This window comes from Microtus pennsylvanicus, chromosome 4 (assembly GCF_037038515.1).
Source record: "Microtus pennsylvanicus isolate mMicPen1 chromosome 4, mMicPen1.hap1, whole genome shotgun sequence".
Taxonomy (NCBI): domain Eukaryota; kingdom Metazoa; phylum Chordata; class Mammalia; order Rodentia; family Cricetidae; genus Microtus; species Microtus pennsylvanicus.
The window spans coordinates 128252170-128271620 of record NC_134582.1 but is presented as its reverse complement, the minus strand read 5'-3'; the positions used below and the strand labels follow the sequence as shown (position 1 = coordinate 128271620).

Sequence of the window (19451 nt, the reverse complement as noted above, 5' to 3'; positions counted from 1 at the left end):
TGGATCGGCAGTTAAGAGCACTGGCTGTCCTTCCAAAGGACCTGGGCTTAATTCCCAGCACCTACGTGGCAGTTCACAACTGTCTGTAACTCCAGTTCCAGGGAATCTGGCATCTTCACACATACATACAGGCAAAACCCCAATGCACATAATAAATAAATAAATATCTTTTAAAAAATGCATTTAAAGTGCCATTTAATATATCATAACTCTTGAGAAGCCCACATTCATGCTCTGGGTGGCTTTTTTCTTTCTCTGTCTGTTTTTAACACTCTCCAATTCTGAGCAGTCCTGAGATTGTTTTGTGTGGAAGTTGAGGATCTGGTTTTACCTGGGTCAAATTCCCTAACCAATCATGGAACATTCCTCAGGTTGCAGAGGGTGACGGTGCTGAACTGTGTCTGTCCCTGTGGTGGAGCTTGTTCCTTCTGTTCTAGGGAAGACACCTTCCTTGTCTCTTCCAGAAGCTAGTGTTGGCTGGCTACCCTTGGGCTAGTTCCTGTGGCCATTGTCTTCATATAGCGCTTGTATGTGCCCATTCTTCAAAACTACATATGCACCACATCCGTGCCTAGTTGTTGTGGAATATTTAACCACGCAAAGATGTGTTGTTGGCTGTTTTACCTTGCCCGCCTAGGCACCTGACTGTTCTAATAAAAAGCTGAAGAGTCGATAGCTAGGGAGGAAGTAAAAGCAGGGCTTCAGGCAGAGAGAGTAGGAAGGAGGAGTAATTTAGGCTCAGGAAAGAAAAAAGAGAAGACAAGGAGACTCCAGGGGCCATCCAAACGTGGAGGAAGCCGGAAACAGTCACAGGGCAAAACGCAGATGAGTAGAAACAGGTTAAACTGAATTAAAAGAGCTAGTGGGACAAGCCTAAGCTAAAGCCAAGCATTCATTCTTAATAAATTTCCCTGTCTTTATTTGGGAGCTGGTTGGCAACCCAAAGATAATTTCAACTACACCTAGTGCCCAAGGAGGTCAGAAGAGAGCATTGGATCCCCTGGAACTGGAGTTAGAGATAATGAACCTTGTGGTGCTGGAAATCAAATTCATGTCCTTTCCAAGAGCATCAAGTGCTCTTAACCAGAGACCTCTCTCCAATACCCTTCCTTTCTTTTTTGGGGGTCGGGGGGGGGGGGGGAGAACAGGTCTCACTTCGTAGCACAGGCTGGGCTAAAACTCAAACCCATGATCTGCTTCTGCTTCACAAGTGCTGGGATTACAGGTTTGTACCAACATGTCTGGCTCTTTTTTCTTTTGATATGTGTGTGTAACTGCCTGCGTATCATGAGTGATGCACACATGCAGAAGGCTAGAAGATAAACTTAGGTGCCAGCCTTTGCTTTTCTACTTTATCTGAGACAAGATCTTTTTGTTATTCTGAAAGCCAGGCTGGCTGCCTCCCACCTCACCGTAAGCACACTGGTATTACAGACACCCGCACTAGCTTTTAAGTGTGTTAAATGGACTTTTATATGGCTTGGGGGATTCGAACCCAGGTTACCAGGCTTGTACAGCAAACATTCCCACGGAACCATCTCCCCATCCTGATTCTTTTTTCATAGAACACTACCAGCCATTAGATTTAAGACCCATCTAAATTTATCCTGATTGATTTTAACTTGATTTCATTTGCAAAGACCCCATTTCTACAGGAGTTCCTTTGTACTACTGTTTTTGAAATGCTAGGGCTGGAACCCAGAGCCTCACATGTGCTGGGAAGTTAAACTCCGCCTACCCCTATTTCTAAATGTAGCCACATTCGTATGTACTGTGCCAGTGTGGTGTGACTTAACATATCTTTTTTTTTTTTTTTTTTGGTTTTTCAAGACAGGGTTTCTCTGTGGTTTTGGAGCCTGTCCTGGAACTAGCTCTTGTAGACCAGGCTGGGCTCGAACTCACAGAGATCCGCCTGCCTCTGCCTCCCGAGTGCTGGGATTAAAGGTGTGCGCCACCACCGCCTGGCTTTAACATATCTTTTTGAGGATGGGAGGATACAACCCAACTCATTGCACCTGCCAGATGTAACTTTTTGGAGGTTAGCTGGTAAATTCTCATTTTTCATAAATCTTAGCTTATTAAACCAGAGGAACTCCATTTCAGATGGAGTCAGTAGGATCTGGGGATATTAGGGAGGTGGTTCCCTGGAATGGGCTTTTGAGGAGCTCTTCAGGTGAGCCTTCAGAAGGACAGGTTGACAGGAAAAAGGCGTGGAGGAAGGTGGTAGTGAAGTAATACATGTGGGAAAGGCATCATGGGGCACAGGAGGGAGGGACAGTGGCCCACTGGATTAGCTAGTCACATGTCTGGTGCTGCTCCAGATGAGTCAGAGAACTGTCTTGGGGCTAGAGTGTAGAGCTCAGAGGTAGAACTCTGGCCTAGCACGCCTGAGGTCCTGGGTTCCATCCCCAGGACTGTGAGAGGCAGAGAATTGTTTCCGAGCTGCTGAAGGTCTCCAGCCCATGGTCAGGGGGAGAAAGGGATGCATCCGGAGGTACTTGCTTACCTACAGGCAGGGATGAGCCTTGGCTCACCCAGGTCTTGCACTTCCAACTGTGCTCCGTCCGGAGATCTCCCTCTGCATTAATCCTACCTCTCTTTGAGGCTTAAGGTATCATTTACTTGCTGATGACATGGAGATTTGCCTCTCAAATGCCAAACTGGCTTCTCCATTACCTGGAGTATTCAGCAGGTATAGAACCCAGCACCTGGAAGGCTGCACTTAGTTCCAAGACTTGTTTGCTTCCCAGTGGCTTCCGCTCAGAAGTATCACTCACTCAAGAGTCATCCACTTCCCAAAATTAAAAACTGGGGGATTTGATGCTTACTTCTCTCTTCCGTGCACATTAAGTCACATCAAATCCTGTCCTTTGGTGGCTCCCCCCTCACTCTCCGTTCAAATACATGAGCAGACTTAGCACAGTTTCATTAGCACAATAACCCCCTAACTAGAGCATGGCTTCTTCATCTCCATTGGGAAGGAGCACCCTTTAACATAATCCCAGAGCTAAAACTCCTCGTGTTGACACACAAATCTCTACTGACCTCTGCTGTGTCATGAATCCTCCACATCCCAAAGCTTTTCTTTTTCTCTCTTTCATCGTGAAACCTTTTGCAAAATAAATAAATGGAATCACTTTTTAAAAACTGAGGATCAAAAAAAAAAGTCACATCGTTCAAAACGCAAACTCACATTTAAAAGGCAGAAAGGAACAAAGGTATCCTTATAACTCTTTTCCTCTGGTTCCGGAGTCCTAGAGTGGTACCTGGTGATTGTGTTTGCGCCCTCTCTCCTGACCATTCACAGAAAACTTCATGTTCGATGTTCAGAAATCTAACGCTACCGAGCCCAGGTGCTGCTGTATTCTCCCAAACGCATTGTGGAGAAAAGACACAAAGACAGGAGGCGCCTGCATCCATCTGGCCACACTTGGCATCCTAGATTCCAGCCCTAAGAAAGTGGCAACTTCGGGGATGAAAAGGACATCTGTGTGGCGTGCAAACCTAAGGCAGCCATAAAAGCCCTGTTCGGTTACCCCCAACGATTCTGCTCTCAAATAACTTGGAACACGAGAACGTAGCCCAAACCAAGTTCGCGCTGCTCAGCTTCCCAGGGAAGTCCTTCGAATGAAGGCACTTTGCATCCGCAACGCGTTACAAAGTCGGAAATCTGAAGTTACTTCATGAAGTGAAACCGCATCACCAATGTCAATTCAAGCACACGGGATTAGTCTGCCATGTTTACTAGGACACGGGAAGAACAAATGATGCAACCGGGCAACATAACCCCCAAATCCCACCAAATGCGCATCAAATATTCAAGAAACTTTACAGGGCAATTGCACATTCCACGGGGACTCCCATGAACTGCGGAGCTACGCTTAAAACAATAGAATGAGGAAAAGATGGGAGTCACTGAGAATGAAGCGCGGGTTTAAGTTGATTTTTCAAATGTCTCACTGAAGCTAAGGCGTTTGTCCTTGGCTCCTGCACGCCTCTGCAAATTGTTCCCACGGTCACTGTCTCGAAGCAGCAGAGATCCGGGAGCAGGTACTGCGTCCCGTGGGTGTTGCAGCGGTCGCACCCGGCCAGGTTGTGCAAAAAACACTCTGGTCCTTTCCCGCGGATCGGCGGAGTGGGAAAGTAGGTGGCCCCATCACTCAAGGTTGCTACAAATGCAACTCGCAACTTTTGAAATCAATCTACCCCCCTCTTTTTTTTTTTTTTTTGGATCATACAACGGATGCCACCGTTCCTTGGGTTTGCAACCCCCCACCCCTCCCCCGAGACCAATCATTGCCGCGCTCGGGCCTCTGCACAGCGCCCCCGCCCCCTTCCCGGGCCGCACGCAGCCACCACCACCGCCGCCACCGCCACCAGCAACACCGAGTCGCTCAGGCCACCGGCCCGCCGCCTCTTAAAGGGAGGTGGCCGCTCTTAAAGGGACCCTCACGCGCCCGGCCGGCGGGAGCGCGGCGGCCCGGTTCCCGGAGGGCCGCGCCCAGCCTAGGCCGAGCTCCACGCGGCGTCCAAGCGCGGGGCCGTGCCGCCGCCACCGGGAGCAGCATTTTTATTCAGGCGACGCTTAAGGGAGCCCGGCGCGCCCGGTGCATTGTGGGAGCGCCGCGGCCCGTTTTCGGGAGGAGGCGGAGGGCGCAAAGCGAGCCGGTAAGCGGCGGGCCTGGCGAGGGGGGGCGAGACAGCAGGCTTAAAGGGGAATATCGGGCCGCAGGCCCGGTGCGGCCGTTGCAAATCCCCCTCCGGGCCGCCCGGGACGGCCGGGGAGCCGTGCACCGGGGCCTTTCGCGCGCCCTGCCTGGAGAGGGGCCGAGCCCAGGGTTTGGTGGGGCCGCTTTAAAAAGAAGCGCCGCCCGCGCCGCTGCCTCCTCCGCCGTCGCCGCCGCGGCACGCGGGGCCGGGAAAGGAGGGAGGAGCGGAGGGGGAGGGCGGCGGCAGCCACGCAGGGGTTAATCTTTTCGCCCGCCGACATTTTTGTGTGGCGGCGCGGCCGGGGAGCCCGCGCGCGCGCGCGTAGCGCCGTGGCCTCCGGTGTCCTGGCGCTGCGCCTCGGGCTTCCCCGCCCCCACTCGGCCCTCGTGTCCCTCCGGTCCCTGCCGGCGACGGTCACCACGGCTGCGGCGACGCCGGGCCTGTGGCGTGGCATGGCCGTGCCCGCGGCGCCGCACGGTACAAAGGACGCGGCCCGCGCCCGCCGTGCCTTTAAAGGCGGCAGCCCGCGATTTAAGGTGTCCCCTGGGTGGCATCCTCCGCGTCCGGCCGCATGGAGGGCGCGGGGCCTTGGCAGGCACGACGCGGCTCCCGGGCCTGTGTGCATGCTCGGGGCCGGGGGCCTGGCGGTGAGGTAGGTCTGCTGCCCCGCTGCGCCCCGTTGCCTGAGCCCGCCCCGCGTGCGGGAGCGAAGGGGTTAAACGCGATCTTTAAATATTCATGTCATTGTTTTAAAGGTGTAAACATGTGGCTTCCAGGTCGGACTTACTCCCCCGCCCCCCCAAGCACGTCCCAATTTCATCCCCAAATAGCTCGAGTTTTCTTTGCGGTTAAGCCCGTGTGATTTAGGTCTCCTTAGACTTGAGTTTTAGAACTGAGTTTCCTTGATGTAAGGTGTTTTGTTTTTTTAGACTTTCCTAATCAGAAAGTATAGAAAAATACATGTAAAAGGAAGGGACTCTTCAGAATCCCTTTTCTTCCTTTGCCTTGAGGGCATAGGATTGGAGGTAGGAAGAAAAGATTCCTTATGAAATGCAGTTTTCCGGTTTTGTACCTGGTAGAGTTGACGTAGGGTTAAATGCAAGACTTTTCCTCCCTTTTCAAACTTTTCTTCGAAGTTGAATTGTAATTTGCATTTTTTCAAACTAGTCTCAACATTCCCTTCTCTGTAACGTGCTCGGTTCATCCTGTCCGCAAGAGAAGTTTGGCTTCTTTGAATGATGTGCGAAGTCTGTGTAGTTTCCCGCTGAAATCATTGCTCACGTTATGTTTGTAACGACCGTTTGGATTACTGCCCAAATTTGGGCTTTGTGAAATTTATTTTAAATGAGTGATATGCTTCCCGGGGGATGGAAAACTCTGTAAATGGGAATTATGTTCTCAATCATAAATTTTATAGGAGAAACCGGCCCTAAAACTTAGGGTGTATGTAATCCTATGCCCAATAAAGCATCAGTCAGAAAGTTTGTAAACCCCAGGAGCACTTACGAATTTTGATTTGGATGGAAGGCTGCAAACAGAAGAGCATGTGCCAGAAGTGCAGTGAGTGGTACCCAGAACCTGTAATACTAGTGATTTCCTGTGATACTGTTTCATTTTGTAACGAGCTAAGAATGAGGAGTAGTGTGTTTAGTTAATGGTATGTGTGCTGGATTGTTGGGCGGGATGTTTGCTTTCTAGGAATGCTAAAAGCATCAGAACATCAGAGACCTTTACACGCACCCTCCTGAACACAGACTTTACTGTGTTTGCAGCTGTTGGAAGTGTTTGGGTGTTTTCTTGTTTTTTTTTTTTTTGTTTGTTTGTTTTTAAGTAGTGTTCTTCAGTGACTTCTGAAGACTGTTAGTTTGGCACAGTGTTGTTTTTAAAATTAGGATTTAGGATTTTGAAGAATTTTGCCAGGTGTAATGGTGGATCTCAGCATTTGGGAAGCAAAGGGAGGCTCATCCCTGTGAGGCCAGTCTGGTCTACATAGTGAATTCCAAGACAGTCAGAACTATGTAGAGGGCTCTGTCTCAATTGAAAAAAAAAAAACCAAACAAAACAATCCATGGGCTGCATCTGTGCCCACTTTCTGCAGCTTCTGATGGCGAGGGAAAGACAGCTAGAAGTTTTCCAGAAAAGTCACTGTAGCTAGCACCGCTGGTTTCTGAAGTATAGACTTTCAGGCTGACATAGTGAATATTAGTTCTCTTAGCCCTGGACCCAGAAGAACTTTAGTTAACCGCCCAAGTGGCAGGGGGAGCTACCGTTATAACCACACTCCCGCCTCAGGGCTTCAGTAGGTATCCATGATGGTACCCATCATCGGGTACTCCAGCTTGACCAACAAGTATTTCCCTGTGGTCTAGGCAGTTCCAGTCCTCGTACCTTCCCTAATGTGTGTTCATTCACTTGATTCCTGACAGATACAGTTCAGAGTCTTTTAACAATGGCTTTTTGTGTTTTGCTGGTGCCTAGGTGGATCCCAAGTAGAAAGCGCAGTGGATCAAAAGAGAGGGAGGGGAGGGGCTGAACTGTGAAGAGTGTGGCCCCAGAACCATGTCTACTCGGGAGTCCTTTAACCCGGAAAGTTATGAACTGGACAAGAGCTTCCGCCTAACCAGGTTTACTGAACTGAAAGGCACAGGCTGCAAAGTGCCCCAAGATGTCTTGCAGAAATTGCTGGAATCTTTACAAGAGAACCACTTCCAAGAAGATGAGCAGTTTCTGGGAGCTGTTATGCCACGGCTTGGTATGTATACTATCTCTTTGATACAGTGCCACCCAGAAGTGTGGTCAGCTGTCAATACCAGATTTCCCCGTGTTGCTTTGTTCGGTGTAATTAGTAATGTCTCTTATTGAAAGGAAGAATTTGAAGGCATCAGGGCATGTGGTTGGCAACTGTTAAATTATAGAGTATATGTGTGACATCATACTACAGTAAGACTATTTTCCCGTTGGCTGAGGATAAGCAGAAACTCCTTTCTGTTTTCTCAAATGGCCTCTACAATGTCATGTGGCTTCATTGACCTATTGAAGGTGTTGCTTTAAGGACAGTGCCATCCTTTACAGGATGTTTGGGTTGAAAACTTGAGGGTGGACCACACAAGACTACTGACTACTGCAGGCTCAGGAGAGAAGACTGGGGAAATAGTTCAGTTGGTAAAGTTTGAGGACCTCAGTGAGTTTGAGCTTCTGCATCCATTTCTTTAAAAATCTCTCTCTCTCTCTCTCTCTCTCTCTCTCTCTCTCTCTCTCTCTCTGTGTGTGTGTGTGTGTGTGTGTGAGTGTGTGTGTGTGTGTGTGAGAGAGAGAAAGAGAGAGAGAGAGAGAGAGAGAGAGAGAGAGAGAGAGAGAGAGAGAGAGAGAGAGAAAGTATTAGAGTGCGCTTGTAATCCCAGGGCAGGTACGGAAAAGGCAAGTGTGTTCCTGGGGACTTGTAGCCAGCCTAGCCTACTTGCTGATTCCCAGTCCAGTGACTTTGCTGAGAGCTGACACCTGAGGGTGTGCTCTGACCTACACATGCATGTACACATGTGCATCTGTATCCATACACATCATCTGCACATATACACACAAAGGCAAGAAGACAGCATGAATTTGAAATTGACCCCAGAGTGCCAAGTGGAGCCAAGGGCAATGATGTTTTCTTTTCTCAACTCTCTATCATTAGTGGTTTCCCTTTCTCAAACACAGAGCTCAGAAGAAATTCTAGGCTCTGAAATACAGTTCTTTGGGTGTATTTTATTATATGCATGATGTAAAACAGGCTAGAGCTGATGCAGAGGCTCTTTTTCTCTTAACATAATTTTAAAATTTTGGTTCTTTGGGAAGTTCACATCATGTACCCCAATTCCACTCATTTCCCAGTCCTTCCATGTCGGCTTCACCCTGTAGCCCGCCCCCCCCCCCCAAAAAAAAACCCAAAAAACAAAATAACAGCAAAAACTTTTGCTCCTCTGTCTTTTCCCACCTCTCCATGATAATATAGTCATTTGTCATAGTGGCATTGAGAGCTGTGGTGTGTCACACAGTATACTTTTTGCTTGCAATTGTTCGCTGTGATGAGTTGTTGGTCTGGTTCAAGGCCTCTGGCTTCTGCTACACCATCAGTGCTGAACCCTTCCTTATTGAAACTTCAGATATCCTGCTGTTGCCCCAGACATGGAGACCTTCCAGCTGTGGTTCTGCAGGACCAGTCCCTTCACACGCTTCAGCAGGTCATAGATGGGGTAGATGTTGGGATGGGCCAAACTATGGCCCTGGGTTTGGGCCTCCACCAGGACTTCCTACCTCAGGCAAGGGTCAGGGCCAGCTCTCCAGCAGGCATGGTGAGGTGTGGGGCCAACTTTCCCATTGTGGAGGCATTTTCTTAGTTGAGGTTCCCTCCTCTCAGATGACTTTAGCTTGTGTAAAGTTCACATAAAATTAGCCAGCATACTAAATAAAGGAATGTTAAGAACTGGAGAGACGGCTGTCAAGCATGTGTTACTGGTATACATTATGATGAGTGTATTCCGTTTCTTGATACAGGGTTTCAGTTATTTTGAGAGGACCTAGAATTTCCCATAGCTTGTTCTGAACTTCTTAGTCTTGCATTTAACCTGCCCAGGACCAGGACCCCTGTTCCTCTACCTGAACTATCCCTGGCTCTCAATTTGAAGCTCTAGTTTTTCAAGACCCATCTCAGACTTATCCATTCTTTACAGTTTCAGCGAGGTGTTTGTGTATGTGTGTGCGCGCGCACGATCAAACCCAGGCTGTGAGAATGCTAGACGGGCCTATTCTACTTCTCAGCTATAGCCCCAGCCTCCCCCAGATACTTTCCTAACTCCCTTTTTGTGATGAAGCCCTATTGGTAATATGCCTGGAAGCCTGCATCCTCTCCTTAGAGGTTCATCTTCTCTTGTCAGTCATGTATGTCCTGACCCTACATGTATTGCCAACTTAACTACCATCCACAGTCCAGGATGGCACCTTGAGCTCTTGCTGTCAGCTACATACTCAGGTTTCAAGGCAGTTTCCTCTTCCACGTGCTTCTCTCGGCTTGTCCAGTCTGAACTCCATGCAGTGGTTCTGGCCTCTGATCCAGCTTACCCAGGTCTCTCCTTTATATTAGTGTTCACACATGTGGTCCCAGGTGCAAATCTGACCTGCCATGTGTTTGTAATAAAACACCCTGGAATGCAGCCTCCCTCACGTGTGAACATACTGTCTGTGGCTGCTTTGGTGGCATAACAATAGAGTAGAAGCCTCAACTGCTTACTGTTTGTTCCTTATGGAAAAAGGATGTGGCCCTAGTGTGCTTTCCTGTTGCCATGATGAACACCATGTCCATCTTGGTGGCAGCTTGGGGAGGAAAGGGTGTTTGGCTTTCAGGTTACAGTTCTTCACCACGGGATGCCAAGCGGGAGGAGTACTGTGTACTTAGCTCGCTTTTTTAAGCACCCCGGGCCACTGGCTCAGGAATGGCACTACCCACAGTGGGCTGGGCCCTCCTATATCAATCAGTGAGCAATCAAGAAAATGCCCCTCAGACATGCCTACTAGGCCAGTCTGATGAAAGTAATTCCTTAACTGAATTTCTCTCTTCCCAGGGATGTCTAGATTGTGTCATGTTGACAAAAAATAACTAGCACATTGTCAGTCATAACCTAGGGCTGGCTGTCTTTTTAATAAGATCCTGAGTTTTCGAAAAATTTTTCCAGCATCTACTAAATCCCCAGCTTGTCACTCCAGAGGGCATCTGGAGTGATTTCTAAACCAAGTGCAATATAGTACCATGTTATCTAAAAGAGATAGGACAGGCTCACTGGCCAGCCGTCCTAGCTGAAGGTGAATTGGTTATGTCTAGGTCCAGTGAGAGGTCTTGTCTCAAGAAGCAAGGTAGAGAGTAAGATTGGGGAAGAAAACAGATGTTGTCCTCTGCCTCTGGGTGCATACATGTGCACATACAAAAATATGCTGTAGAGAGAAAGTTCTTTGGAGACAGTAAAATACTTGAATTATACAGATATGGTATTTATAACACACTTGGTTAGAAACTTTGAATTCCTGCTTTGTCCTTACCATTTTATTTAGGCTAAATGTATTATATTTATATTATATACTAACTGACGTTTTCTATATGGAAATATAGTATACATACTTGTGGGGAAATAGAACAATATCTAGTATGTTATAACAACATCTAGGCAATAATATTTCAAAATAACTATCAGTAAAATGACAACAGCTCCATTTGTATTGTCATCTTAAAAGAGGTTCTTATCAGCCAGGTGTGGTGGCACATGCCTTTATTCCCAGCACTTGGGAGACAGAGGCAGTCTGATCTCTGACAGTTTGAGGCTAGCCTGGTCTACCTGAATCTAGGCTAGCCAGAGCTACATAAAGAGACTCTTTTATCTCGATTAACAATAAAGAAAAGGGGGAGAAAAAAGGCATCATCAAATGATTTAGGAATATAAAATAATACAAGAAAACAAAATGTCCAAGGCCTTAGTAAGGTTCAAATTTTATGTCATATTACATCTTGGTTACTTATTCATGTTTCCATCCTATGCTGGTTATGTTTTACATTTATTTCAGTTATGATTCTTGATGGCACATATATAGTTTAGCTGGCAGTGTGGAGTTTGCTGTCTTATTGTAGAAATCTTCGTGCAAAATGTTGCTCATACAAGATTAAATGCTTGGGCTGGAGAGATGGCTCAGAGGTTAAGAGCATTGCCTGCTCTTCCAGAGGTCCTGAGTTCAATTCCCAGCAACCACATGGTGGCTCATAACCATCTGTAATGAGGTCTGGTGCCTTCTTCTGGCCTGCAGTCACACACACAAAATATTGTATACATAATAAATAAATATTTTTAAAAAAAAGATTAAATGCTTTTCTTTTCTTCTTATTTTTTTGGTTGCTGGCAACGTCCATCTTCCCAGGCATTGGGATGGATACTTGTGTCATTCCTTTGAGGCATGGTGGGCTTTCCTTGGTTCAAACCACAGATTACATTTATCCTATTGTCGACGACCCCTACATGATGGTAAGTTTGGGCTTGTGCATTTTTGTAATTGGAACTATTTTATGCATTTGGTTTTGATTTTGGCTGGGTTTTGTATGTGCTTTTGGGTTTGAGTTTCGTGTTTGTTGTGTTTTTCCACTTTTGCTATATCTCAATTATATTACCCTCCCCTGACTCCTGCAGTCACGGCAGGCTGACATGTCTCCTCTCACACTTGACACTGCATGTATCAGGTAGAACAGGGACGTCTCTCTGCTGCTTTTATGCCTGAAAGTGCATTCAGCAGCTGTGGTCTCTGAGCTCTTTCCTTTTACCTGGCTTTCTGACATTTATAAAGTTTACTGTTCCTGGGTTTTTCTGGCTGGAAATGTTGCTATACTTTGTAATAACACTGATTTTTAATGTTTCCTCCCACAAAAAAGAACTTGTAAATTTCATCACAATTGGACTTTCATCTTCCCCCAACATATACGCATACACCAGCATTTCTCTGTGTAGTCCTGACTGTCTTAGAATTCTCTGTAGAGCCTCAGACTCCCACCATACCTGGCTTACTAACAATTGGATTTCTTGAACTTTTATTCTTGTAAATGTTAGCGTAAATGTATTGCTACCTGCATGCCTACTTAGTACTGTATTATATGCCACACTGTGATCTAGCAGACCACTGAATTAAAGTTCTAACTACTGGACAGGGGAGATGGCTCAGTGGGAAAAGCACTTCCCATGTAAGTGTGAAGACCCCAGCACCTATTTAAGAAGCTGTTTAGACAACACATACATCTAGTCCTTATGCCCACAGGCATAAGAAGCAGACAGGCAGGCTTCTGGGTCTTGCTGGCTGGCCAGGCTAGCTGAATTGTTGAGATCCAGGTTCAATAAGAGACTCTGTCTTGAAAAATAAGGTAGCGAGTGATTAAGGAAGACACGCATTGCACACACACGAAGCTCTAGCTACTGTGTAGACACATTTTCCAGTCATTTGTTATATGCTTACAGCCAGCAAGCTGCCTTTTATTCTGCTTATTCTTTAGCCCCACTTCTCTACCACCCAAGAGAAGCCAATGAATAAATGGGAATATCCCACCTGTTTAAAATGCCAGGTGTCCTTCCTGGGTGGCAAGGACACAGGGATCGAGCTTTACATGTAGGAATTCAGGCCATGGGGTAAGAAAATGGGGACATTTCTCTCTTGGGTACAGTGTGAGTGAACAGGTTGTTAGGAAGTATATTCCCTGCAAAGCAGCACACCTATGTGTCCCTCCAGTGGCAAAGCTACCAGAATCCATCCTGGGAAATGCTTTTTTTCAATCTGACTTTAAACCTGAATGTTTCTTATTTCTCTTGTTTTTGTTTCTCAAACAAGATTATTTTCTTAATTTCTTACAATTTGAAAAGGAAGCTGCAAAAGTTTCTTAATCTAATAACACAAAACCCATCTCCTATTTTATAGTAGCCAAGGCAGCCCTTCCTTGTGGTCTACTAAGTGTGGGTTTCCAAGTTCACCTTTTGGTGACTGAATCAGTCCTCTCACTCTGGTCTCTCAGAAGGACCGTCGGTGCTACTGCATCTCTTCCTGACCCCACCCCATCATCAGCCAGGGCTCTGAAACATAGTATGAGGAAGAATGTGAATTCTGTGTTCTACTCTAGTGAGAGGAGCTAGGTGAGTGGGTGGCTGGGCAGTTAAGTGAAGGTAACCAACTGAGAGTCTTGTCCTGGGAGCTGCCCTTCCTGGAAAGCCCCAAGTTCTTGGAGGCCACTGTGTTGTAGACTCCATCTTTGTTCTACAGATGGGAAATCCCTGACTGCTTTCTCACGTCTCTGCTCTCTCCCTAGGGCAGGATAGCATGTGCTAATGTCCTCAGTGACCTCTATGCAATGGGCGTCACGGAGTGTGACAATATGCTGATGCTCCTTGGAGTCAGCAATAAGATGACTGACAGGGTAAGTCAGAGGCTCACTCACTGGTATTGGTTTGATTTCATTTTACATTTACAAACATGGCCTCGAGTATTGCAGCTCTTCACTTTGGGGCATTTATAAATTAAAATAAGAGTATCTAGCCTCTTTTTCTTCTGCTTCCTCCTTTCCTCGCTTGGCTATACTAATAGTACCAGGCCTGTGAATCAGGCCTTGCCCTGCTGGCTCAGAACTGAGGGCACTTCGATATCAAGTGGTCTCTGTTGCGGGCCAAGGCCCCCACGTACCACCCAGTAGCCTGTCCTTTTTACCTGTTCTTTGAACCAGGGGTAGATTCCTGTTTAGGTTATTTTTACTTATTTTTATTTTATGTGCATGAGTATTTGCCAGCATGTATGTAAGTATACCATGTGTGTGTCTGGAATTGTAGTTAGACAGTTGTGAAGTGAGCTGCCATGTGGGTGCTGGGAACCAGACTCGGGTCCTCTGCAAGAACAGTTTGCTCCTAACTATTGAGCCATCTCCCCAGCCCCATTATTAAGGTTGTTTTGGTAAGGTGTGTTTTTGTTTCCATTATCTTTCCATATGCCCCCCCAAACCAGTTTGTCATGATAACGCAGTTTTCTGTTCCTTTTTTTTTTTTTTTTTTGCCTAGTGGAGTGTGCTTTGACCAGTAGTAGCTAGTTGTCCTGACAAGGGTTTTGCTGAGGATGTTACTTCACAGTTCCTCACCAAACAAAAGCCTCTTTGAAAACAGGGCTCTGTGTGTGTGTGTAGTTAGCTTGTCTGGTGTTTTTCAGGACTGGCTGAGAGCTGACTTCTAATGTCATCAGTCTGTGGGCAAATGGCTTTATGCTCCCTCCTCTTACCTGCTCCGTTTGCTTTGTGTACCTGTAACACCTTCCAGCATCTGCAGCATCTGATAACATGCTGATTGCTAGAAACACTCCCTACCCTGTCTGTTGGCATTTGGTTCTCTGAGGGTTTTTTCTTTAATCTTTTTTGATAACTACAGATGTAGAACCATCTTTTCTGGGTTTTGAACAGAATTGCATGACTTTTCATCTGTGTCCTTTTAAACCCTAGGAAAGGGATAAAGTGATACCGCTAATTATACAGGGTTTTAAAGATGCGGCAGAGGAAGCGGGAACCTCTGTAACGGGCGGTCAAACAGTGTTAAACCCCTGGATTGTTCTGGGAGGAGTCGCCACAACTGTCTGCCAGCCCAATGAATTTATCATGTAAGTTGGCCTTTATGTCGGAACCTGTCTTTGTCTTGTTCTCTCTCAGGATACAGTAAGGTGTCATTCACTTGCTGCACAAGTCCACGTTCAAAGTGTGCAGTTTAGTGAATTTTGGCCTGCCCAGAGTCTAGAATCACCAGGGTCCCTTAAACAGCTAGTTCTTCATATACATCTTGGTTGGGTTCATTTAGTATATTAACATAGAATACTTTTATATTCATAGATTATGTAGCATATATTGGAACTTTGATCCTATTTTTCAGCAATTTTAGATCTTGTAAATTTCACTTAGCAAAAATATATGCCACGTTATTCAGCATTTTATTTGTCTTTTTTTGATTTGGCTTTTTGAGACAAGGTGTCATTCTGTATCTCATACTGGCCTCAAACTCATGATCCTCCTGCCTCAGCCTCCTCAGTACAGGAATTGCAGGTAAGTGCTGCCTTGACATCTTTTCTGGTTTGGTTTTGTTTGTTGTACTTGGGATTAAACACAGCTTCTTATGTCTGCTAAGCAAGTACTCTACCACTGAGCTCTACCTCCATGTCAGCATTTAAAATCGGGTTTGTGAGTACAGGCTTGAGCAGCCATCATCCTCTCAGCACCCAACACGTTCTAGTTCCTCACAGCAAGCCTGTCTGTAAGGATTCGCCTGCTCTGAGCACCTTTATATATGGAACCATACTCTGTAGAACATCTTTTTATATATATAGTTTTGTTGATTTGTTTTGTTTTCCCAGACGGTTTTTCTCCATGTAGCCTTAGCTGTCCTGGAACTTGCTTTGTAGACCAGGCTGGGCTTGAACTCACAGAGATCCACCAGCCTCTGCTTCCCAAGTACTGGGGTTAAAGGTGTACACCACCACCACCTGACTCCATAATGCGTTTTGATGGCCAAATAAGCTTTTGTTTGTATATAGCACAGTTCTGCTCATTGATTGGAGTTTCAGGTTGTTTTCTCCTACTACTAGGAACGCACTTCAGGTGCAGTTTGTTATTTTGTGTATGCATGCACACACCCCACATCCCTCTGGAATGGAAGTTGTTCTGCGACGTCACTCTGCTCATAGCCAGCATAGGGAGTGTAGGTGGCATCCCACTGTGGTTTTGATTTGTGTTTCTTTGATGACTGGTGATGTCAGACATCTTGTAGCTTTCTTTGGGGTGGGGAAAGCATTTCTCTGCATTCTTTGAGATGGATCTCAACACAGATGGTCACTTTCCATATTTGTTATTAAGAAAAGGCACCCTCAGCCTGGAGAGGTAGCTGAGCTGTTAAAAAATAGACTCACAACCAAAACATGTAAGGAAAGGCACCCTGTCCTATTTTTTGAAGTAAGTACAAATTCCATTTATTTTACTATTTATTTATTTATTTTGGGGGGAATGGGACACAACTTGCTGGAGTTGATTGTCTCCTGTCACATGAGTCCTATAGACTGAACCCATCCCACTGAGCCATCTTGCTGGCTCTTACTTCAGTTTCTGATGTGTCAGTAGTATGTTTATGTTAACCTGAGTCAGAATTTAAAAGATGTAAGAAGAATTCCCAGTCCCGGGACCCTGATCTGTGCTGTCCCCAAGGTTGCCATCACAGACACCCTCTTACTAGTTCTGTGTATTTGCTGTTGACATTTTGGTTATGTTTGGTTCTTTTGATAACATAACTAGCACCCAGGAGTAGCCGTAGAGCAGGTCATTGGGACGAGTTTTAGGAATCTGGGTCAGGTGGGATGTGCCAGTCATGCTGAGAGCCTGCCCTTCATAAAGGCTCTACCAGGCTCCACTCCACAGCAGTGAACAAATAGACCAGATTCTCCATATCCTGTTGACAGTGGATTAACAGACTGAAATCTTTGCTATTGTGTTTGGTGGTTTTTTGTGTGTGTGGAAGGAAATGGCCTTGCTGTTGAGTTCCAGCCCTTGCTCACTTGAGCACACTCTCCTCTCTCAGTTGTTATTTAGAGCTGCTGTGTAAAGCAGGCTCGGGTCTTCCTGCTGTCGTCTTCCACGGAACTCAGATGACAAGTGGGTAGCACTGGGCCCAGCTTCTGCTTGGTGGTTTGAGTCTTACTCATAAGTGTGAAGCTGAACACATCGGTCACATTTCCCGGGTTTTTTTTTTAATTGATATTTATTGAGCTCTACATTTTTCTCTGCTTCCCTCCCCCCTTCAATCCTCCCCCAAGGTCCCCATGCTCCCAATTTACTCAGGAGATCTTGTCTTTTTCTACTTTCTACTTCCCATGTAGATTATATCTATAGTAAGTCTCTCTTTGTAGACCAGGCTGGCCTCAAACTCACTGAGATCCGCCTGCCTCTGTGTAGAAGGAGAGAAGACCTGCTTTTTGTCCTAGGCGCCCGGCTAGCTTAACCCCTGAAATAATCACACAGAAATTGTATTAATTAAATTACTGCCTGCATTAGCTCTAATTTCCCATTGGCAAACTCTTACATCTTAATTCAACTTATTTCTACCAAAAACATAAGGTGATGAAAGATTGAAGATTGTAGTAATAGGAGCGGCAGGGCTGCGTCCCCAACACCCCAGCCGCCCGTTCGGCTAGCTTATGCCCCGAAATAATTACACGGACACTGTATTCTTTTAATCACTGCTTGGCCCTTTAGCTCTAGCCCTTACTGGCTAATTCTGATATCCCGATCAACCCATCTCTAATAATCTGTGAGCACCGGTCTTACCGGGAAGATTTTAGCCTAAGTCCATCCTGGGTCGGAGCTGGGGCATGGTGTCTCTCTGAGGCGTCTGCTCTGGAGAGGAGAGCTGTGGAAGCTGAGCTCACTTTCTCTTCCTCCCAGCGTTCTGTTCTGTTTACTCCACCTACCTATGCTCTAACCAATAAAATGGGCCAACGCAGTTCCTTTATTAGCCAATGACCTTCCTCCATCAGAAGATAACATCCAATATTGACTTCTAGTTTCTCCCAAATTCATAGACATGTGCATTCATACACATACATACACACATCAAAAATAAAGTACAAAAAATGCTCTTTAGCAAAATTTCCCATTTTGCTTTAAAATTGAATTTGTTTCCTTGGTTAGTTTGACTAGAACATGCTCTTTTTTTCTTTTTTTCAGGCCAGATAACGCAGTACCAGGGGATGTGCTGGTCCTGACAAAACCGCTGGGGACACAAGTTGCAGTTGCTGTACACCAGTGGCTGGATATTGTAAGTAAAGAGCTGTTGAGAAGTGAGGGTGGAGGTGAGCTGAACAGTTAGTTCTCAAAGTTGCTTTTCAGTTTCAAAGTTTTGTTTTAAGTTGGTGGAAGGTTTGGGAAGTGAAAACTTTAATTTTTACCCCTGTAAAGTTAATCAGTAAAGTCCTTAGATGGATTATCCATATTCTTGTAAATGAAAATTTAATAATGTAATGTTTGAAGGAGTTTAAGGCCCGGCTTGAGGCATCATATTATATGGACGAGAATTCTGGGACATGAATTCAAATTCATTAATTTTTTATATTTTATGTATATGGGTGTTTTGTCTACACTTAAGTCTGCTCCACACACATGCAGTGCCCGCAGAAACCAGCAGAGGACGCTGGGTCCCTCTAGAACAGTTGTTAGTCACCAAGTGCGTGCTGAGAAGAGAGCCCAGGATTGAAATGATATAAATAGGGTTAGTTGTTGACATGTCAGTCATGGGGTCTGGGTTGTTGTGATATGCTAGTGTTGCCTTTCCATTGATTAGTAACTGAAAACATTTAGATGTGTGGCTCTTTCCTGGAGAATGAAGAGGGCTGGTTCTCCTGAGCGTTACCCCACAGAGCTGTCGTTCTAGGGTTTTGTTGTTGACAGCTCCAGTCACTAAACTTTTGCTCTCCCCTCATATGTCATGGTGGGTTTAATTTCTATAACCACCATCTTGAGAAGTAGTTGGGAAAGAGTAATAAAAACTTATCATTTATCAGCCATTTATCAGCTTGATATAGTCACTAGGAAATCGCAGGGCTTCTGGTTCAGACACCACTACTTTATTATTTATTTATTTATTTTTGGTGAGTACTCAGAATTTTAAAAAGCAAGTTCCACATACTGTGTAGCAATATAATGTTTGGGGTTGGTTTTGTTTTGGATTTTGTTGTTATTTAATAAAGGTCAGATGTAATTGTCAAATAGTTTTAGAATCTATAGTCTGAGGATATTGGTTTTTGACAGTCAAGGAGTGACAGGTACATATATCAGAGTGGCTTCTGGGAGAGGTGGGAGTAATGGGGTTAAGGGTATGCTAGGCGAGCTCTACCACTAAGTCCTCATCCCAGCCCCCTGGGTATTGTCTATAGTGTAGTTCAAGGCAGGTGAATGAATGCATGAATCACATGATTGATTAGTGGTCCATGCTATCTTTGTGCCATGAACCTTACATCGTGGTGCTGTACGTTCTTTGAAAATCAGACAAGGCCTTTTTGTCCCTTTGATGATCCCTTGTTTGCTCACCCAAGGCTGTTATCCACATGGACAGTTGAAAATTTCACATCCATTTTCATCAAGATAGCTTCACTGCAGGAGTCAGTTAAAATAAAAAGTATAACGT

The 19451-nt window shown here is 45.7% G+C and overlaps 1 protein-coding gene across 3 annotated transcripts in view; it reads left to right on the top strand.

The window, feature by feature from the left end:
* The first annotated feature begins 4482 nt into the window (after window positions 1–4482).
* The window catches only part of Sephs1 (selenophosphate synthetase 1), a 28928-nt gene continuing 13959 nt past the window's right edge, over window positions 4483–19451 (top strand). Inside the window, exons 1-6 of one of the 3 annotated variants that reach the window (XM_075970450.1) lie at window positions 4483–4668; window positions 7189–7462; window positions 11647–11750; window positions 13568–13675; window positions 14738–14892; window positions 17996–18086. In XM_075970450.1, coding sequence (XP_075826565.1) covers window positions 7270–7462; window positions 11647–11750; window positions 13568–13675; window positions 14738–14892; window positions 17996–18086 — 651 coding nt within the window. In that variant the 5' untranslated portion in view covers window positions 4483–4668; window positions 7189–7269. Of the gene's footprint in view, window positions 4669–5113; window positions 5363–7188; window positions 7463–11646; window positions 11751–13567; window positions 13676–14737; window positions 14893–17995; window positions 18087–19451 lie in introns of those variants that run through there. The other 2 variants (XM_075970451.1, XM_075970452.1) reach the window with 2 other exon arrangements.